The following is a 19,032-nucleotide window of genomic DNA, read 5'->3' on the forward strand; positions in this document are numbered from 1 at the left end:
TGAATATGGATGGAGACTCCGTAACATCTCTGGATAATCTGTTCCAGTGTTTGACCATCCTCACGTAAAAATAGCTTTTTCTTATGTTCAAAAGGAATTTCTCTGTATTCCAGTTTCTGTCTGTTGCCTCTTGTCCTTTCACTGGACACCACTGAGAAGAGTCTGTCTCAGTCATCCTTACTCTCTTCTTTAGGTATTTTGAGACACATTGATAAGATCTCTGAGCTTATTCTTCTGCAGGCAAATCAGTCACAGCTCTCTTGGCCTCGTATGTGAAATACATACATTATTAGCATGATAATGACTATATTATGGGGAGTAGTCTTGAGATCTCCAAATAGTACATTCACTTTAATGAAAATTTCCCAAGGTCTTAAGTTGGCTGTGTATATGCTCCTAACAGTTTTCTTATGTTTGGTTATGCTGTTCTGAATGCAAAATACTTTTAATTACTACTTAGCCAGGTTTTCATTGTTTCTAATATATCATATCTGAAGCAAAACAAATATTTTCAAGAAGGTTATAATTTAAAGCCTTAATGTGTAACAGTCAAGAGATGTTTGAATTCACGTGTGACTGTGATTATTACTGTTGCAGTGGACATTGTTTTTTGCGCATAAAAACTTTTTGTACCTCCTGGTAAGAGTGAAACAGGAGACTGAGGATGCAGGGCAAAAAATTGTTTTATTCTATATTAAGTAAATTCTACTGTTCTCTGACATGGAGTAACATCTAACTACCAAAGCAGTAACTTGAGGGACTTTTTATTTTAAAGCATGTGTATACGCAACAAGAGGTGAGGGAACTTCTTGGCCGCTTAGACTTGGGAAACAGAACGAAGATTGGGCAGAAGGGCTCTTCTGGGTTATCCCGAGCTGTCTCTGCTTTTGGAGTAGTAGGTAAGTGTTTCATTTGGTTTTTATCCCCTTAAGGAGGTGAGTCTTACTGTGTCACACTGTACTGTCTCCCCTTGAGGTTGTTTTTTTTTAAACTGAAGATTTTCACATGGAAAACGGTCTCCTAAATTTCAGAGCTCACAGAATGCTTTTTAAAGTAAAACAAAAGTCAAAGTTGGTGTCCTTTATTAGCTTGTATTTCTTCATCACATACTATTCAGGAAGATGACTAATTATTCTTTTTTGGTTAAATTTTGCACTGAAATCTTCAAATATTTCTTTTTCATGTTTGAACAGGTATGACTGTCAAGTATGTCAACTGAATTTTTAAATGCTGATCGGCTGTCCGTTATCTTAGAAGCTATTAAATTCTTGAAGCAATTTTCTAACTAACTTCATATGAAAGTCACTACTTGCCTCCCTATTGTCAAATACTGAGTTTAATATTTGGATGGGTGATGTCTCCAAAGTAGATGTTAATGTGAGCTCTGACAGCCCCAAAGAATACTTTGTGCCTGATTGACACCTGAACATCTAAATCCAAAATGGCAAGGAAGGTAGAGACTGCAAGTACTTTAAAAGATGCTCCTACATTTTGTGTAACAACCAAATAAAAATAAAATAGTTTTCTAAAGTTGCAGATTCTGCAACCTTCCGTCTATATTTTTTTTTCTGCTAAAGAAAACCCCCAAACCAAAAGACAATTTGGAAGCTGTCAATGGATCCACTTCTTTTCAGAAATTCCTCAGATGAAGTTTGTTTCCTATTAATGTAGGGGTATTAATAACAGCTGAAGATAAAGATTTTTCTTATAGTCTTACAGCATTGGTTTTCTTTGCACAAACTACCAGTGTTCCCTACATAAACATATGATAATCTACTCAGTTGGCAAGTAGTCATGTTCAATTAAAATTTTGCATCCAAATTGTATGCATATCTATATGTATGCTTCATAACAATTACAGGAGAGTTGAAGTTCTATGTATGGATTATTAGATATGGTGTACTGTTTCTAGACATTTTTTAAGACGCAATATACTCTTTTGGTAATCCTCAGGTATTTATCTTGCGCTGTTAAGGTACGTGCTCCAGGCCTTTTATGTCTGGGTCCTATCTAATCTGAGGGAATTTAACAATTTATTTCTGCCTCCTGGTCAGGAGGACAGTGCTATTTTATGTAGAATCTGAAATGACAGTTTTGCTCTGCTTTCTGGTTACTTTGTTAACCAGAGATGGTACATGTGGGTGCCCCAGAATGGGGGAGATGGTATAGTGTTTAAAAATAGAAAACACTACTAAGTGGGGAGGACCAAGCAAAATGGAAAGGCTGGATTCCCAGTCAGACTTGAGGATAACATTTGGTGAGATTCAAAGGACAAACAATGTTCGCTTAAGAGATTTCACTACCTGGAGGATGCAGGAAGAACTTCAACTGCTATTTAGCAACTGAAAGTCAATAGCCCAGCTCTTTCAAATGGAAGGTTTTGCTTCATAGTGTCAGCAGGGTCTCCTTTCCTTGTGGAGGTGAGAACATTTTTCCATGGCGGATAATAAGGGAGAAGAAAAGAATTGCCATTCATTCGATCACCTTGCAGCCTCCAGCAGTGACAGGGAGGAAAATGAGTGTGCTTACTCATCCTTCTTTAAGTTATAATGCAAAACTAAAAGAAGTTATAAATGCACTTTAAAATGATTATGATTTACTTTTTCCAAATTAATATATTTGTTGACAGTGCAGCAGTTACTGAGTTTCAGTCTTGTTCCTAGTAGCAACATCGCGAAGCAGCTATTTTCCAAGAGCTCATTCATACAATTTATTAGTTAATTAAACTTTGTGTTGCTGTGTTACTACTTACACTGTATTGAAAACAAATTTTGGTTCAGGGGTGTTTATGTTTTTCTCTTTTTAATTTGAATTTATACTTTTTTTTTTTTTTTTGCATTGTATGGTTTATTACACATTTTCCTGATGATACATAACAGAGACATGCAAAGAAACTCAGTAAAGAAGTATGGCTATACCCTGTAGTGGTAAGGAATGAGTAGAGAGTTCAGAAGCTTTTTTTTAATACACAATAAAGCCAGACACTGCCTGTTCTGGACTTCAGCAGGGTCAAGCATATTTCCTGAGAGAATAAATGGCAAGAAATTTGATTCTCTGAATGGCTAATTTTTGGTAGATTCTGGGAGACATTTCCCTACTGTTAAGGAGAGAGAGCATAAAGGTGATATTGTACCCTTGTGCTGTTTTGTGCCTGTTCCCAGCAAAGAATACATAAACCTGAAAAGAAAATTTGGTTTCCTGGGTGCTCTAGAAAATTTAGACTTTTGGTGTTTGAAGTAATTAGGCTATGCTTCACTCTGAGCAGTGAGAGACATATAAAAAGTAAATACAAGTCTCATAAGCAGACAGCAACTTATTTGGAATAGTCTGTGTCTTAACTCTGCTACCTAATAATGAAAATATAAACAGTGAACGGGGGAGGGAGGGGAGAAGAAAAACAACAAACAAGCAAAAAACCCCAACTATTTGTACATTGTTTTATAACACATTGAGGTGAACATTAGGAGTCTATCAATAGCATTATTTTTATTTACACATATAATCATACATATAAAAATAAGAATATTTTTATGAAGTCCTGAATGGTTCTGATACTGTTTTTCTAACTATGATCAAATCAATCCAAACATCCAACTAATGGTATTTTAATACTTTTTTTTTTTTTTTAACAGGTTTTGTCAGGTTTTTAGAAGGTTACTATATTGTGTTAATAACTAAAAGAAGAAAAATGGCAGATATCGGAGGTCATGCCATCTATAAAATAGAAGATACAAACATGATATACATTCCAAATGACTCTGTAAGAGTCACTCATCCTGATGAAGCCAGGTAAGTTATGGTGGCAAATGGTGTGTGCCTTTTGAATGTTTTCCAAGCAATGAGGAACTGGAACTAGAGATTTTGGTCACGGATTCCCTTTTGTTATGTCATTCAAACCATTTTATCCTAGTTGATAAATCAGTCCAGAAGAATGGAGAATGGGACACAAGTTCTGTGGCCTCTACCCTGGAGGGTACCTACTGCTGTTAGTCTCAGAGCAGTTTGTCAGCCTCTCCATGCCACATGTCAAAGCTGCATCTTAGCCATTGCACAGCACAAAACATCCAATATAAGCATTGTACTCTACAAAACCAATGTAATGCTAATACTAGTTTATATTGTTTGGGGTTACTGTCCTTTTTCTTTATCACTTGGATCATGTTAATCTCACCTGAAGAGATCTTTCAAGACATTCTGAGTACATGATTTAATGTAATCTTTCTGTGCTGTCAGAACCTTGTGGATGTTGGTGTTGTAAAGGGTGATAAACTCACCCATGGGTAAGTTTAGCTTCATTTTTCTTTCTGTGACTTCTTTCTGAATTAAAAAAATGGGGCATTTGATCATCAGGGAACCTTGTATGAAATGTACAAATAGGTCCTGATGTTAAATTTATCAGGATGGTGTAACTTTACTTCTATGTAACACCAGGTGAATGGTATCAATAAACTACTTCTCAGTCTCTACCAACTGTGAATAGCCTAAAAGTTGTGATGGATTATGATAAACTGATGGCAGGTAATAAATGAAGCTGATGGCAACTATTAAAAAAAGTTTCCACGTTAAGATATGATTGACAGTATACCTCAGTCTCTCCTCTTAAAGTGCAGCAAACCATATTATCTAAGCTATTATTTCAATACCCATGGTGTTAGCTATTTTATCTTTCATAGGCAGTGTTAGAGTTTCTTCTGAGAATTTGTAAGTGTATAACAGGTTGATCTAGATATTTCTTTCTCTGTTCATTTGAGAATAACTGTGAAAATCTTTAATTTTTATATAGTACTGTTGGGAGTTTGTTTATGTAAATCCTAGAAATTTTGACCCACATTTGTGGAAAACAGAATTACAACTGTCTCTACAGCTGCCTAAAGAAAGGGGATCTACATGAGTAGACACTGTATAAAAAAAAATATTTATTTAATCCAATTGTTGACATTCTAGTGGAATTACCTGACTGTCAAAACAATTGCAGTAAGATAGCTAAAGAACTTATAACAAGAATCAATGTTTATATGTAGTTTACTTGCTGAGGTCCTGGTTGACTTTGGTCTGTATGGCTGGTAATAACTGTCTCTTTAACTTCCATTGTTTTTTTTAGGTATCTGAGAATCTTTCAAAATGTGGACCTTTCTAGCAATTTCTATTTTAGGTAAGTATTGATTACTAAGTCCTATAAAGTAGTGTAATTACGCTTCCTGTAAGATTCTGCTTTTGGATTCTGATAATCAAGATCTTTAAGTTGTTATCTTAGGGAAGTTAGATGGATATGATCACACAGTTTGTCTGTTTCCTCTGACTTTTGAACCTGCTTCAACAAATTCATTGAGAATATAGCCTCTGTGAAGCTGAAAAACTTATAGAAATATTAATGACAGGTTAGATACTGAAATTTGTGTTTCACTGACAGAAAAACTGCAGTATGAACCCAGCACTAATCTGTTGTGTTTGCTATGCTGCCTTGTCAGTCTGCACATGAAGACCTTGTGGAGATCTATGAACTTGGAGGGGAAATTGTAGAGCTGAGGAAATTGTAAAATATAATGAGAGTTTTGGGATCACTGCTTTCTTGCAGTTGTAGATAGAAGGACATTGAACTGAAATTGATAAACAGTTCTGCTGCTCAGAAAATAATGGGATTTCTCTTTGCCCAGTTCTCAGGTCGTTTACCTTTGTTTCATTCTGCAAGGTGTTCACAATAAGTGTCTCCTAGATGCAAACTGTAAACAGTTGCCAGTATTTTTGTGTGCTGTTACAGGCTCATTATGAAAACTGCAATTTTTTTCCTGCAGCTCTTCTTGATTGGTTTTCTCTAGTTAAGTTGAATGGGGAGAATGTAATACTACTTGCCTTAAATAAATAATACAACTGTTTACCCTTGCCAGATAACACAGTCGTTCTTTCTTTAAAAAAGTGGCGTATTTCAGGGGATTTGCTTGTCCTGTCAGTTTTTCTTTCTTGATCTCATTTCACAGAAATGGAGCTTTGCCTTGATTCTGAAACAAAAGAACAGAAATAGTACCCTGTGCAGAGTGTATTTTTCATAGGGCCTTCTTGGCATTACTGATTCACTTGCCTACTCTTTCATAAAGTGACAAGTCCCTGTGTCTAGTCCCAGCTGCTATCACACGTGAGATTTTTAGTACAGTAGAAAAATGAGGGAAAGGTTGTGCTAAACCTAGCAGTGTTAGTTACGAGACTTTGTCCTAAAACAAAACGAAACAAAACCTCTTAAAAGTACCAAAGTACCTAACAGTCTAGAACATACTTCCTCTTGGAAAATAGAGGCTTTATGTCACAGCTGTATCAGTGAAGAAGAAACCTACCCAGGCTTCATGTCTGTTTCATGGCTTTGCACAGGAAGACTGTTTTCACAGTGCTGAAACTGCTTTTTTCTTATCTCTCAGCCCTAGTGTAATATAACCCCCATTTTTAATCTGCTTGGAGATGATGAACATATGCTGTTGCGGTGGTTGTGCCTAGAGGGGAAAGGAAAGGTTTCTTGTAAAACTCTCTGATAAACACATTTACCAGTTTAATTTTAATTGTTCATGGAAATATAGTGGATACGTGGGTTAGATGTCGTTATCATCAACCATAAATCTATACGCCTAATTTGTTTTAGATTGTTAATGAATATTTAGAATTTACTGGAGGGCCAATAATCACCGATGCTGCCTTAGGCTAAAGTGGAAGTCTCTTTGTACTTCTGATTTAAGTGTTGCATAAATTTGGTTTCTCCATGGGGAAATAAATCCTAATGGCTTGTAAAAGTTAGCAGTAAGCATAGTGCTGTCAGTATAAAAGGCATGAGATGCTGCATTTGTTACTGTTATGGAACTAAATTAAAAAAAATAAAAAAGACAACTTTTGCTTATTCAGCAGTCCCCACTCTTAGGATGTATTTATGCTGCAATCACAAATTTCAGGTCAGAAAGTTTTTGTGGGTCAAATTTCTTCCTGCTTTGAGTTCAGGTAGTAGGTAGAAAGTGATACTTAAATTTCTGAAAATGTAGGTTGTCTCTGTATGGGTATTTCTAGTGGAATAGCTAGCTTTGATCATCTGGATTGCTCCTTAGAACAAAGGGAAGTATGTTTTCAGATAGGTTTTGTTCAAAAGCTGTGTTCAATTTTCAGTTATAATAAGAATATAAATACAGTTTCATCTATTGTAGCATAAACAGTTTCTGTGTTTGTAAAGCTTCTTTTGGAAACCATCTGTACCATTTGCCAGTATAGAATCAAAATTTTTGTATGTTGTTTAAATGTCATTTTTTAATGTATAACAGAATATGTTAAATAAAAGTATAGATAGAGAGTAAGGGCTTTCAGAGAAGTCTTATGCAATTACAATTATTAATAAATGTTAACTGTCTATCAGTTACAGCTATGATCTGTCTCACTCCCTTCAGTATAATCTTACTGTTCTGAGAATGCCACTTGAGATATTGAAAACCGAAACAAGTCAGACCCGACAAGAGAGTTTTGATATATTTGAAGATGAAGGACTTTCAGCACAGGGTGGAAGTGGTAAGCAAATGTAGCTAAAAAAAACAAATTTTGTTGGTCATGAGTACATTTAGAATATATTCCATTTAAGTTTTGAGAAACAGTTGTTTCTTCAATATTAATCAGTAGTCAATAAAGCAGTGAATTAATAAAAGATTACATAAAGTACCAATTAGACATTTGAATTTGAACAATGCAATTTGTAGACATGATCAATCATTGTTTTGGTAATTTACATTGCAGTTCAGGCAGACAATGGAGCATGCTGACATTTTTCAGCAATTGATTATTGAACTGATTTGTAGTATTCTCAATAGGATTGATTTACAAACAGAATAGGAAGCAATAACTGGTTAAATACTAACCCTTTTTTGTTTCATTTTGGGAAATACTTACTGCAGAGAAATTGTATGAAGTTAGTATCAACTTGCTGTATCAAGCACTGTCAGGAAGCCCAAGAATATTTGTTGATTTTGGTTGAAAACTACAGCCTTCGCTTTGGAGCTGACATACACACATTAGACAAAAGCTTGTAAAGATGACCAATCAGACTTGAAAATTGTTCTCTCTCCCTTACGCTTTGCCCTTCCAACTCCGCTCTCCCACCCCATTCCAAAAAATCAACCCTACCCTAAATTCTTAATATTTGATTTCATTCTGTTGAAGCTGATGTTTCTAGGTTTTATTATCCCGTGACTTGCACTAATAATCTGAACGCACTGGTACTAAATTGTATATTTTTAGGTATTGTGTCACCACTTTTTTTTTACTTGTTTAAACCTGTAATATTCTAATTTCTGAAGTGAGTAAAGACTCAGGTTCCAGATATATTGGAAATTGAATTTTAATATGCAGCCCAACAATAGCTGTGTTTCTTAGTGTCAGCGCAAATTAAGAAAAACAGACTAAATTATGTAAGAAGGGGAGATAAAATACTTTTTTTTTTTTTTTTTTCAAGCGGCTAAATGCTATTCACAGTCTTCCAGAGCTGATCCAGAATTGAAAAGCTTATATAGTCCTCCTCTGAGAGTATTTTTGCCTGAACTGGAATTCACAACTTGATTTCTTTCTTTTATTATCAAATCCTCCGTTACCATGCAGAGATCTCTCTCTAGTATTGGAAGTATCAGAAACTTCTGCACAGTGTGTTGAAGACACTCAAATACTACAGTGACTGGCAACCATAGAAAAATTGTACATCTCAATAAATGCTGAACTTCAGCAAGTGCTTCATGTTATCTGTGTTTGGCAAACTTCAAGGTAGATGTACATCTACCTTGTACTGGTAGATCAGAGTAGATGTTATGCTGGGTTGCAGCTGAGGGTAAATAAAAATAAAGGTCCAATGACCCCGTGTTTAAAAAAGAGTCTAATGTAATTGAGTTTGTTTCTTAATCGTTAATGCTGTTTCATTGTAATGACTTCCTAGGTGTATTTGGAATTTGCAGTAAACCTTACGAAAAGTACGTGTGGAATGGGAAGCTGCTGGAGGCAGTAAAAAATACTGTTCATCGTGACTGGCTGCTGTACATCATTCATGGATTTTGTGGGCAATCAAGTATCCTTTTACCCTTGTAACTAATGGCAGTTTATTGATTTAAAAACTTTGAATGTGTGAAATGCATTGAACTATTTCTTTGTAAGGTCACCTTTTAATTTTATAATTATCGATTGCCTTTTATTTTCATTACTTCTCTAGGCTTTGTGGCTAAATATGGTTATGTTCTTTTTATATGGTTGTGATGCAAGTAGGCTGTATTCTCACAGAGGCACTAAGTAAGCATGGACTTCAGTAATAAAGAGCTTGAGAAGATTTTAAGGCTCAGCTGTATCTTTCAAAGATATTTGAGGAAAGGCAGAAAAGCTAAACAGAACTGAATGGCTGACATAGAAATGCCCTCTAACTAATCCCCTTTAAAATAGTTTTTTAGTAAGTGAGATTTGAAGAAAATCTTGACTTTACGCTGTTTCTTTTGGAAGATGATGATAGACCTCCATGACTTCTGCAGCAATTATTTTAAATGTCTCTATTTACATAATAGTACTAGGAGGAAAAAAAAAAAATGCATGCATGTCTCATTCCAAAGAAATGCCATCTCAATATCTTAGTCGATAAGAATTTAGTATATTACGGGGATGTTGGATTTTAATCATCAACAGTATAATGCTAGTTAAAATAGACATACTTCTCTTCCATATGTTGTGAGGAGGTATTGATGTATTGTGATGTAAATTCCCTTTTCAAAATGCTTCCAAAATGATTGTTGAAAAGGGCAGTGTTTTCTCCCCACTGCAAAAGAAATTTGGAAGTGATATTCATCATTATAAGGAGATTTTAGTAGAACAGATGTTTTGTACCCCAACTTTTTTTTCCTAGAATTTATTTTTGCTCACATGAATTAAGCAAACAAAAATCGTGTACAACATGTAAACCTTAACTTCTCTTTGAAGAACTGTTAATTTATGGTCGCCCCATATATGTCACTCTGATAGCCAGAAGATCAAGCAAATTTGCTGGAACACGTTTTCTGAAACGAGGAGCAAACTGTGAGGTAAAATAAGTGTGATCGCAGTGTTGTGTGGTAGTTCCCCCTTGTCCCCTAACAATGTAGAAAACATGAACCTGGATGACTAGTGAACTGATACGTTTAGAGGGTTGCTGTGGCTTTGGTTGTAAATTATATTATTAGATAATGTTACTAAAACTATCACTACATTTTAAAGGCAGGTAATAAAGCTTTCTTAAAATAGTAATTTTTAATTGGAAGTTCTTTATAGCATTTATGTTATTTGCATCAATAATGTTATTTGTCAAATAGAAAAAAAAATAGATCAAATACATTTAGGGATAAATGGATATTCAGCCTTCATTTGTGTTGTCACTACTATGCTTTGGTGTCTTACAGCTTAAGTGTGCTCCATCTGTAATGATCAGTTCTCTGTAATGCATGCAGCTCTGAAGTGTCATGTCTATTTCATGTGTGTATTTCTGTTCGTTGTAGGGGGATGTTGCTAATGAAGTGGAAACTGAACAAATCCTTTATGATGCATCGGTTATGTCATTTTCTGCGGGGAGTTATTCTTCCTATGTTCAGGTTCGAGGATCTGTCCCACTGTACTGGTCTCAAGATATTTCGACTATGATGCCTAAACCACCCATAACGCGTATGTACAAATTTTTCTTTGTAATAGGTTATGGCTAGCACTGTGTCCTAATGGAACACCTGAGAGACTAAATGAAAACTGAACTTGTAAAGTGAATAAACTGTCTAAGCATTTGTTTTATGGGAGGCTATCATTTAAGGTAAACAGAGTTCTTTATAGTAAACATAGTGGCTTATAAACATTCAACCATATAAACATCTGCATTTGATGAAATTGAATAGAAAAAAATCCCCATCTTAGACTTCATAGTCAGATATGGAATACAAAAAAACTTACATTTAAAAATGTCAGCTTTCTTTGTGCTTATTGGTTTGTATACAGTTACGTATTTTATCTTAAAGGGTTGTAGATAAAATTTTGAACCTGTTAGAAAACATCTGGGTTAAATTTAATGGGGCCAGAATAATTGCTCTCTCTAAGTATCTCACAAAAGTTTTGGTTTAAAAGTCACTTCCATTTATGAAAAATGAGGATTTTTTAACAGCTTTTGCATGGAAAGAAAAGAATGTGATTAGTAATTATTTTGTGAAGAGTACTGTCGTGGTTTAACCCGGCTGGCAGCTAAATACCACGCAGCCGTTCGCTCACCCTCCCCCCTCCCTCTCTGGGACGGGGGAGAGAAATGGAAAGTGAAGCCCGTAAGTTGAGATAAAGACAGTTTAATAAGACAGGAAAATAATAATAACAAAATAATAATAACAATAATAATAATAATAATACAATGGTGATAATAGGAAAATAATAATAATATGTACAAACAAGTGATGCACAATGCAATTGCTCACCACCCGCTGACCGATGCCCAGCCTAACCCCGAGCAGTCCGGCCCCCCCTCCCAGCTAGCCACCCCTATATATTGTTTAGCATGATGTCAGATGGTATGGAATACCCCTTTGGCTAGTTTGGGTCACCTGTCCTGGGTCTGTCCCCTCCCAGCTCTTACTGCACCCCCAGCCTGCCTGTTGGCAGGACAGAGCAAAAGGCTGAGGTGTCCTTGGCTTGGTATAAGCACTGCTCTGCAACAATTAAAACATCGGGGTGTTATCAGCACTCTTCTCATCCTAAGCCAAAACACAGCATTCCACCAGCTACTAGGAAGAAAATTAATTCTGTTCTGACTGAAACCAGGACAAGTACGTTTAAGGGAAAATGATTTAAGTGACTCTTAATGTCATCCTGGATATATGTATCTGTTGCAGTTGACCAAGCAGATCCTTTTGCACATGTTGCTGCTCTTCACTTTGACCAAATGCTTCAAAGATTCGGCTCTCCCATTATTATTTTGAATCTTGTGAAGGTACAATATTTTGAATATGTTCTGTATGTTTTGCTATTTTAAATACAATATGCTGTTCTGTGGAGTCTCTGTGTACTTTTGTTTGTACTCTGAACTAATGTTAGCTTGTAAGTGGCATATTTTCTTCATAAATCTAATCCTACACAAGAGTGTACATAATTTTATAACAGCTTCCACTGTAGCTCTTCAAAAAAAAAAAAGTATTTCCCATTTTTGTAAACTTCTTATAATTATGTTTCACTGATGCTTTCAGGTTCTTGCTACTACCCCTTAGATAGGAGTAAGTCCAAATAAATTTATGACTAGTAAATTTGATTTACTATTAACTTTCTATGATAGTAAGGTTCCATGCAAAATGAAGTTTGTAGGTTTCTCGACACAAATGACTGAGTTTTTTTGAAATATAATAATAAATGATATTTCACTTTGTTTGGTCTGGTAGAGTCATGGGTATATGGGCAGGAGACAAAGCTGAAGCATCTCATGCTGGTTAATGGGCAGTGTCAGGGGCAGCAGGGGTGGGCTTACAGGGAAGCTCCTTGATTGCTGCAGTAATTCTGTTAACTGCTGTGTGGAAGGCTGTGGTAGCCAAAGCCTGGAATCTGAGTGGCACTGTAATTCTGAGTATTATATTTTGTGGTTGTGGTTGGTTTTTTTGTTTTCCTGTTCTGATTCAGCCATTTTCTCTCATGGTATCTCAGCTGGGCAGGTTTGAGCTTGCTGTTGGAAGGTGGGAGGTATACCAGGCAGCATAAATTAGGGAGGAGGAGTGGACTCCAGACCCTGGGAGTTTACCCAGTCTCAAACAGAATTTCTAATAAAATAAGTGAAAATAAATCTCAAACATCTGAGTATGATGTCAGAAGAGAATAACAGTGTAACCTGTTTTTAAAATTAGTTTTATTTGCTACAAGGCAGAAACCGTAAATTCTTTTTACATTTTGGCAGCTTTAGTAGAGCAGATGCAAACTGTGTAGTTTGATTTTTTTTCCAGAATTTCTGTTATTTTATTTGGTATTTTCTTCTGATAGCTGGACAGTAAAGGTTATTTTATATATCTTACTGCAGTTTTTTCTCTTTAATGAACTGCTTCCACATTCTGTTTTAAATTGATTTGTTTTGCTTGAATATCTTACTACTTTTTAGGCTTTAAAAAAACAAACTATTTATCATTTCATTTATCATGTAGAACTGTATTCAGTAGAAAAAAGGACCTTTTATCTGCTTGTAGGATCCATTCCTAGTATGAAAAAAGGTAGGGAAAATACAAAAGGAAGACTTTTAAAACCCAGAATTGTAATAAATGGCAACTAGATGACCTATTTTTTATTTCTAGAAGCTTTCCTACATAGCAATACTTTTAAGACTGTCCAAGAGTCTGTGGAATCAACTTAGGATAGCATTTGTTGACAAGAAAATTTTCTCTCTTGCAGCCATAGATTTCAAGGGCCATTGTTACAGTGTGAGTCTAGACTCACATAACCTTGACATGTGAATGATAGTATGTCTTTATTCACAGGCCTTTTGATACTACAGCTGAAAATGCATCTCTTTCTTTCCCTCAAAAAGAAACAAACAAATCACCTTTGTTTGCATGTTGCTTTTGCTTTTACACAAATGCTAATGATTTTTGTCTCCAGTACTTTTATTATTTGATTTCTTAAAAGCTGATCAAATGTAAATGTACTTCACACTTTATCTATCTAGCCTAGAAGTTTGTTCATCAGTAACAAATGTATTAGACTTTCTTTGGGTTTGTTTACTTATGGCTACTATTATGTATTTAAATCAGTCTTTATAACATAAGTTCAATATAGGTTTTAGTTTAGACTAAATTGAGAGAAAACCTATTTTATAAGAGTGCCAAAAACATGGTATGTTCAGAGAACGGCGGTGTAATTCTAACTTTTGTCAAATACTTAGATTACTCTCTCTTCTCTTTGTAATGCAATTAGACTAGTTATGTAGATGTGCCAGCTGTGGTGTGGTGTACAGCTTCCAATTTTAATTTCTGTTAATGACTAAAACATTCAAGTACACCACTGAATTGAAGTAAAACTACTCATGCTTAGCTTTTTTTTCTGTGGCATTCAAAAAAGTGACAAAGTTTTCTCTAAGATGGGTGAGATAGTGCTGTGCATCGATTGAGAATGTACTAATGCATAAGAGGGGTGTGAGTCTGTTTTTAAAATAAGCATGCACTGCTACTATATGACTGTTTAATTAATGCTGCTCGTTAACTGTCTGTTTATTGGCTTAACAGACAAAATGTTTGCTAGATTTTTTATTTGTTTTTCCTTGTCTAAGCTATTCTTGAAGAAGAACTCGTGATACTTACTGTTTAATTTAGAAGGCATTGTTTAGGTTTTTGTTTCTCCCATAGACCTTTTATTTCTCCCAAAAAATATACCTAGGAAATAAATGGGATAACTATTTGAACACAGGTATCAAATATGCCTGACACTGCACACCTACTGCTAGTTCTGATTTTAGTACAGTTATACCCTATTTGTTGCTGATACATAGTATCACTGTGATTTTTCACAGATTTTATCAGTTATTTCACTTAAGAAAATATTACTAATATAAGTTGATATTACTCTGATATTGTTCTTCAAATTCAAATGCTCATTTTCTGATTTTTTGTATGTATTGTGTGAACATAATTTACTATTTTTGTTTATGTCTTGTTTCTACCTCATTCATACCAAGCAGGTAACCCTTAAGTCTAGGTTAAAGAGTCTGTGTTAGAGTGTATCAGTCTATAATGTATACACAGACCTACATATGTAAGTGTGCAGATTACATATGTTTGTTAATGAGAGTACTAACGTTAACGTCCTTTTCTTTTCACCAAAGGAACGTGAAAAAAGAAAGCATGAAAGGATTCTTAGCGAAGAACTTGTTGCTGCTGTAACATATCTCAACCAGTTTTTACCCCCAGAGCATGCAATTATATATATTCCTTGGGATATGGCCAAATACACAAAAAGGTAGAAAAGGTCATTCATTGTATTAGTGTTCTTAGCCACAATTCAAGTGACTATATGATTTCAGTTAAATTTAGCTTAGGAATGATGGGAGAGTCTTATTAAGATCTATGGACAGAATAAAACCTGACCTTCCTGGAGGATTTTTAATGTTCAAATATATAGCATCATACCAAATTGGAGCAAGCCCTGAAAACTTTGAAGTTCTCTGCAAAGGAAAGTTCTAGAGAAAAGCCAACAGCATTCTCTTTTTATTTTGAATGAGTCAAAACACTGCATTTTGTCAGGTATTTCATACCAGTCTGGAATTTATTGAGTTAGAACATTCTTTTTTAAGGAAAAAAAAAAAAGGAGGAGGGGTGAATCATATCAATGTCTCTTCCATTTCTGCTTACAAAAGGAAATGAGGATAATAAGGATATTGTATTAATTTCAATGTTATAAAGCATTTAGATTATTAGATTATTTATCATTGGCAAATATATTCAGTAACTTTTATGATTTTTGACAGTAGATTGTTGTACTAGTGTCATGTGAAAAGGATTAATGTTTTCATAAATGGTGAAACGTTTACAAGTAGGAAACGTTTTAAATCTATAAACGCAAATTGCTTTTCTTCAGTAACACACAATTCAGTTTTGAAGTTGTGTGGCCTGCCTATATCTACTGTTTCTTATGATACCAAAAATTCCAGACGAATAACAAGAATGGTTGTATCTGCTTTTGGGTCTCTGTTACTGTATCAATCTGAGCAAAATAATGAAAAAACTAGCTTAATTCAAAGGATAGGGATGTAATTAAATATTTTTAATGGAAAAAAAATGCTTTGAAAAGCAATCCTTATTATTTGAGATTACAAGCTGGGAGTTATGGTAGGTCACATAGATGTGAATGACTATTAATTTAAAGTTTGACTTGGTTTCACGCTCGGTTTTTATTCTAAAATGTCATTGTGCCCAGTTAGGTTAGGTCTTTTTCTGTTATGGTGAAATAACAAATCTCAAAAGAAGAGTAGATTTTCTTTCACAAGATATGCTAGATGTAAGTTCTTGGGCTCTGTATGGAGCAATGCTTCATATGGGGAATGATACCAAGTGATCAAAAGATGCCCCTTCCAGCTGTAAGAGAAGTGTATATTTATAACCACACTAGTACAGATACAAAAAAATATCTGAGGGCATTGAACAAGATCAATTTTTTATCCAACCAAGAGATACTAAAGAACGAACGATAATGTGTCTTTGCTTAAAGAACTGACCATTTCAGGAATGCTGAGACTGTTTCAACATGTACTTTTGAAGTAAGTTTTCTGGGAAGTAATATTGGTGGACACATTTCAAAATAATATTTCCATCTTAAGATAAGCAGACGTGAAAAAACAAGTAATTTTTAACTTCTGTTTACACGTACTTGTTTTCAAAGTTCTTACTAAAATGTAAGAACTGTGCTAAAATGTACTCCACTTGAGTAATAAAGTCTCAACTAATGGATGGATGCCCTGATCTGAACAAACTGGTATAGGAAAATGTGAAGAACACACTGAAACAAATGTTAACACAGCAGCTTGCAAATAAAACCAGGGCATGCAATTTAACATGATCATGTATCCTTTTCTGTCACATTCTTATTTTGTGGTAATCACAAAAACTTCAGCAGGGAAAAGTGTGCCATATTAAAGGCAAAGAGTTTTAGATTTTTGATTCCAATTCAATTTTATGTAACATGGTTATTAATAACTAAACAAAATTGCTCAATGTTTGTTTTCTAGGTCTGCAAACTGTAAGGAAAAGTGTAGACGTAATTACTGTTAGATAAATAAATCTGATGGGAGTCTTCAATTAAATCATTTTTGTTAATAAAAGACTTCCAAGCAGTGAAAATTATTGAATATTAATGTATCTTTACTGTGTTTTTTTTTTCTCTTCTCAGCAAACTTTGTAATGTGCTCGATAGATTGAATGTGATTGCAGAAAGTGTAGTAAAGAAAACTGGATTTTTTGTGAATCGACCTGATTCCTACTGCAGTATTTTGCGGCCAGATGAAAAGTATGTATTCTTATACAGCTGTAGAATGAATAATATCTACTGTTTGGAGAGTTGTCTGGAATTTCTACTGTCTGTTTTAAGGCTTCAGTTAACATGAAAATACATATTTCATTATTAAGTTTTAACCAAAAAGGATTGTAGTCAAAGGCATATGCTAAGAAATATAATACACTGAAAATTTTATAGTCAGTATAATTATGCTGTTGTTTTTCCACTTATAATGAATTCTTATATCAATTTATTTCTATCATTATTTCTAACTTGTATTCTGTGCCATGTGTGTTTATATAAAGCTTTTTTTTTTTCCTCAACCAACAGAATGCTAAATTGGAGGGTAAACTTTAACAATGAGAACAACATTTGGAATTTAGTAAGGGGCTTCTTTTAAATAAATGAATGAACAAAGTACCTATCAATGAAATGTTACTTAGTCCCGTGTTTTCCAACTGATTTTTATTATATTAATACAAAACTAAAAACTTTTTTTTTTTTTAATATAGAAAACATATTTGTGTAGAGTGCTATGGAAATATAATGATTTAATCATCTGAATCCTCTAGGGTCTTTGAAAATTCAGAAATAAAGTAACTTCCAAGTTAATTTCATCACTACCCTACTGAGCATTTTTATTTTACATTAAGAGTATCTTTGCATTTTTAGCCTAACCTGTTCAGAAACAATGAAGTAAAACTCAGAGACTCTTAGAGCTTTTTTGCTATGCAGTACAGTAAAAGTGGCAACTATAAACTAGTATGAATGAGATCAATGCATCCTTGTAATGCTGTTGTTTGTAGGGAGAGTCAGATGAGACTCAAAAGTAGTGCATAAGCTAGTTAACCCTCCTAGCTTGAAAACAGTCTGTTGTTCAGGGTTTACTTGCATTAAGTATAACTGTTCTTCTACCTCAAAATGTCATTAATTTCAGATTCGTGTTCCCTGCCTCTGGGGTACAGCTAGTGCCTGTACAGAGTAGCAAGAACTGGACAATGAATAGTATGTATGTCTAGAATCAATATGAAGGCAAAATTTAAATCAACCAGCTTGTGCTACAGAGAACGTTTTGCCTCTACCTTTCAGTCACTGGCACTGTGCCTACTTCTTTCTGTTTTTACACTTGGGACCCATTGAGCAAGGCTTGTTCAGACTCTTTCTTGAAGGGAGCAAAAGAAATATTTCGTATGGCTTAGCAACATTTCTACTTCAAGGCTAGACTGTTGTTTTTTTTTTTGGTGTAAATACAACACCTTACTAATGCACAGAGCTTTCTCTGCTTTCTTCTGTTCAGTGATTCCAGTTTTGCTTTGCAGCAGGTTTTTAGTTGACACCCTTTTTCACTGAGCTGATCTATACATGGTATGGTCTGATATATTTTTAAAAGGATCTGTAAGTCATTCTATTCTATTTTGTTTCTCTTTCAGGTGGAATGAACTTGGAGGTTGTGTTGTTTCCACTGGTCGCCTGCAGGTACTAAGATAATATACTTCATTAACTCAAAGTTGTAGTGATGTAAATCAGCACTCAAAAAGCACCAGCAAGCCACATCATGTAAATACTTGATTAGTGATTCACAGGTTGCTCTTTTAAAGTAATATTTGTAGTAGAGTCAACAGCATTATTGGAGTCCATCTGAGAAACCTAACTGGGAAATAGGGCTTTAAGTTCTTGGGTAGTACCACAAAATTGCTGGAATTATATTTTTGCTGAATATAGTCTGAGAAATGTTCAGATTTTAGAATAGTTGTCATTACTACATAGTCTGTAGTACTACCCAGGTAGCAAAAGTTAAAATATCAGCTTTTTAACAATCTGTATAATATAATATTAGATGGGAGGGGTGAGAAATACACATACTTAAGTCTGTTGACATTCACACACGTGAAAATGAGTATTAAATGCATTTTTGCTACTGCTGGAATGTTCTGTACATTGTTACAATTACTGCTACTAAACGAAAATACAACTAGAAAAACTGCTTTGAGGTCAAAAAAGTGCAGGGTGATAAATTATTTAGTAACAGATTCATAT

The 19,032-nt window shown here is 34.6% G+C and overlaps 1 protein-coding gene across 2 annotated transcripts in view; it reads left to right on the plus strand.

Moving 5' to 3' along the window:
• FIG4 (FIG4 phosphoinositide 5-phosphatase) overlaps window positions 1-19,032 on the plus strand; it is a 67,894-nt gene that overhangs the window by 6,479 nt on the left and 42,383 nt on the right. The window contains exons 3-13 of one of the 2 annotated variants that reach the window (XM_084283571.1): window positions 776-899; window positions 3,633-3,789; window positions 5,102-5,152; window positions 7,382-7,530; window positions 8,939-9,067; window positions 9,961-10,061; window positions 10,512-10,674; window positions 11,874-11,971; window positions 14,831-14,964; window positions 16,891-17,007; window positions 18,426-18,471. In XM_084283571.1, coding sequence (XP_084139697.1) covers window positions 776-899; window positions 3,633-3,789; window positions 5,102-5,152; window positions 7,382-7,530; window positions 8,939-9,067; window positions 9,961-10,061; window positions 10,512-10,674; window positions 11,874-11,971; window positions 14,831-14,964; window positions 16,891-17,007; window positions 18,426-18,471 — 1,269 coding nt within the window. The remainder of the gene's footprint in view (window positions 1-775; window positions 900-3,632; window positions 3,790-5,101; window positions 5,153-7,381; window positions 7,531-8,938; window positions 9,068-9,960; window positions 10,062-10,511; window positions 10,675-11,873; window positions 11,972-14,830; window positions 14,965-16,890; window positions 17,008-18,425; window positions 18,472-19,032) is intronic. The other variant, XM_084283572.1, reaches the window with a different exon arrangement.

Source organism: Netta rufina (assembly GCF_964035555.1).
Source record: "Netta rufina genome assembly, chromosome: 3".
NCBI lineage: Eukaryota > Metazoa > Chordata > Aves > Anseriformes > Anatidae > Netta > Netta rufina.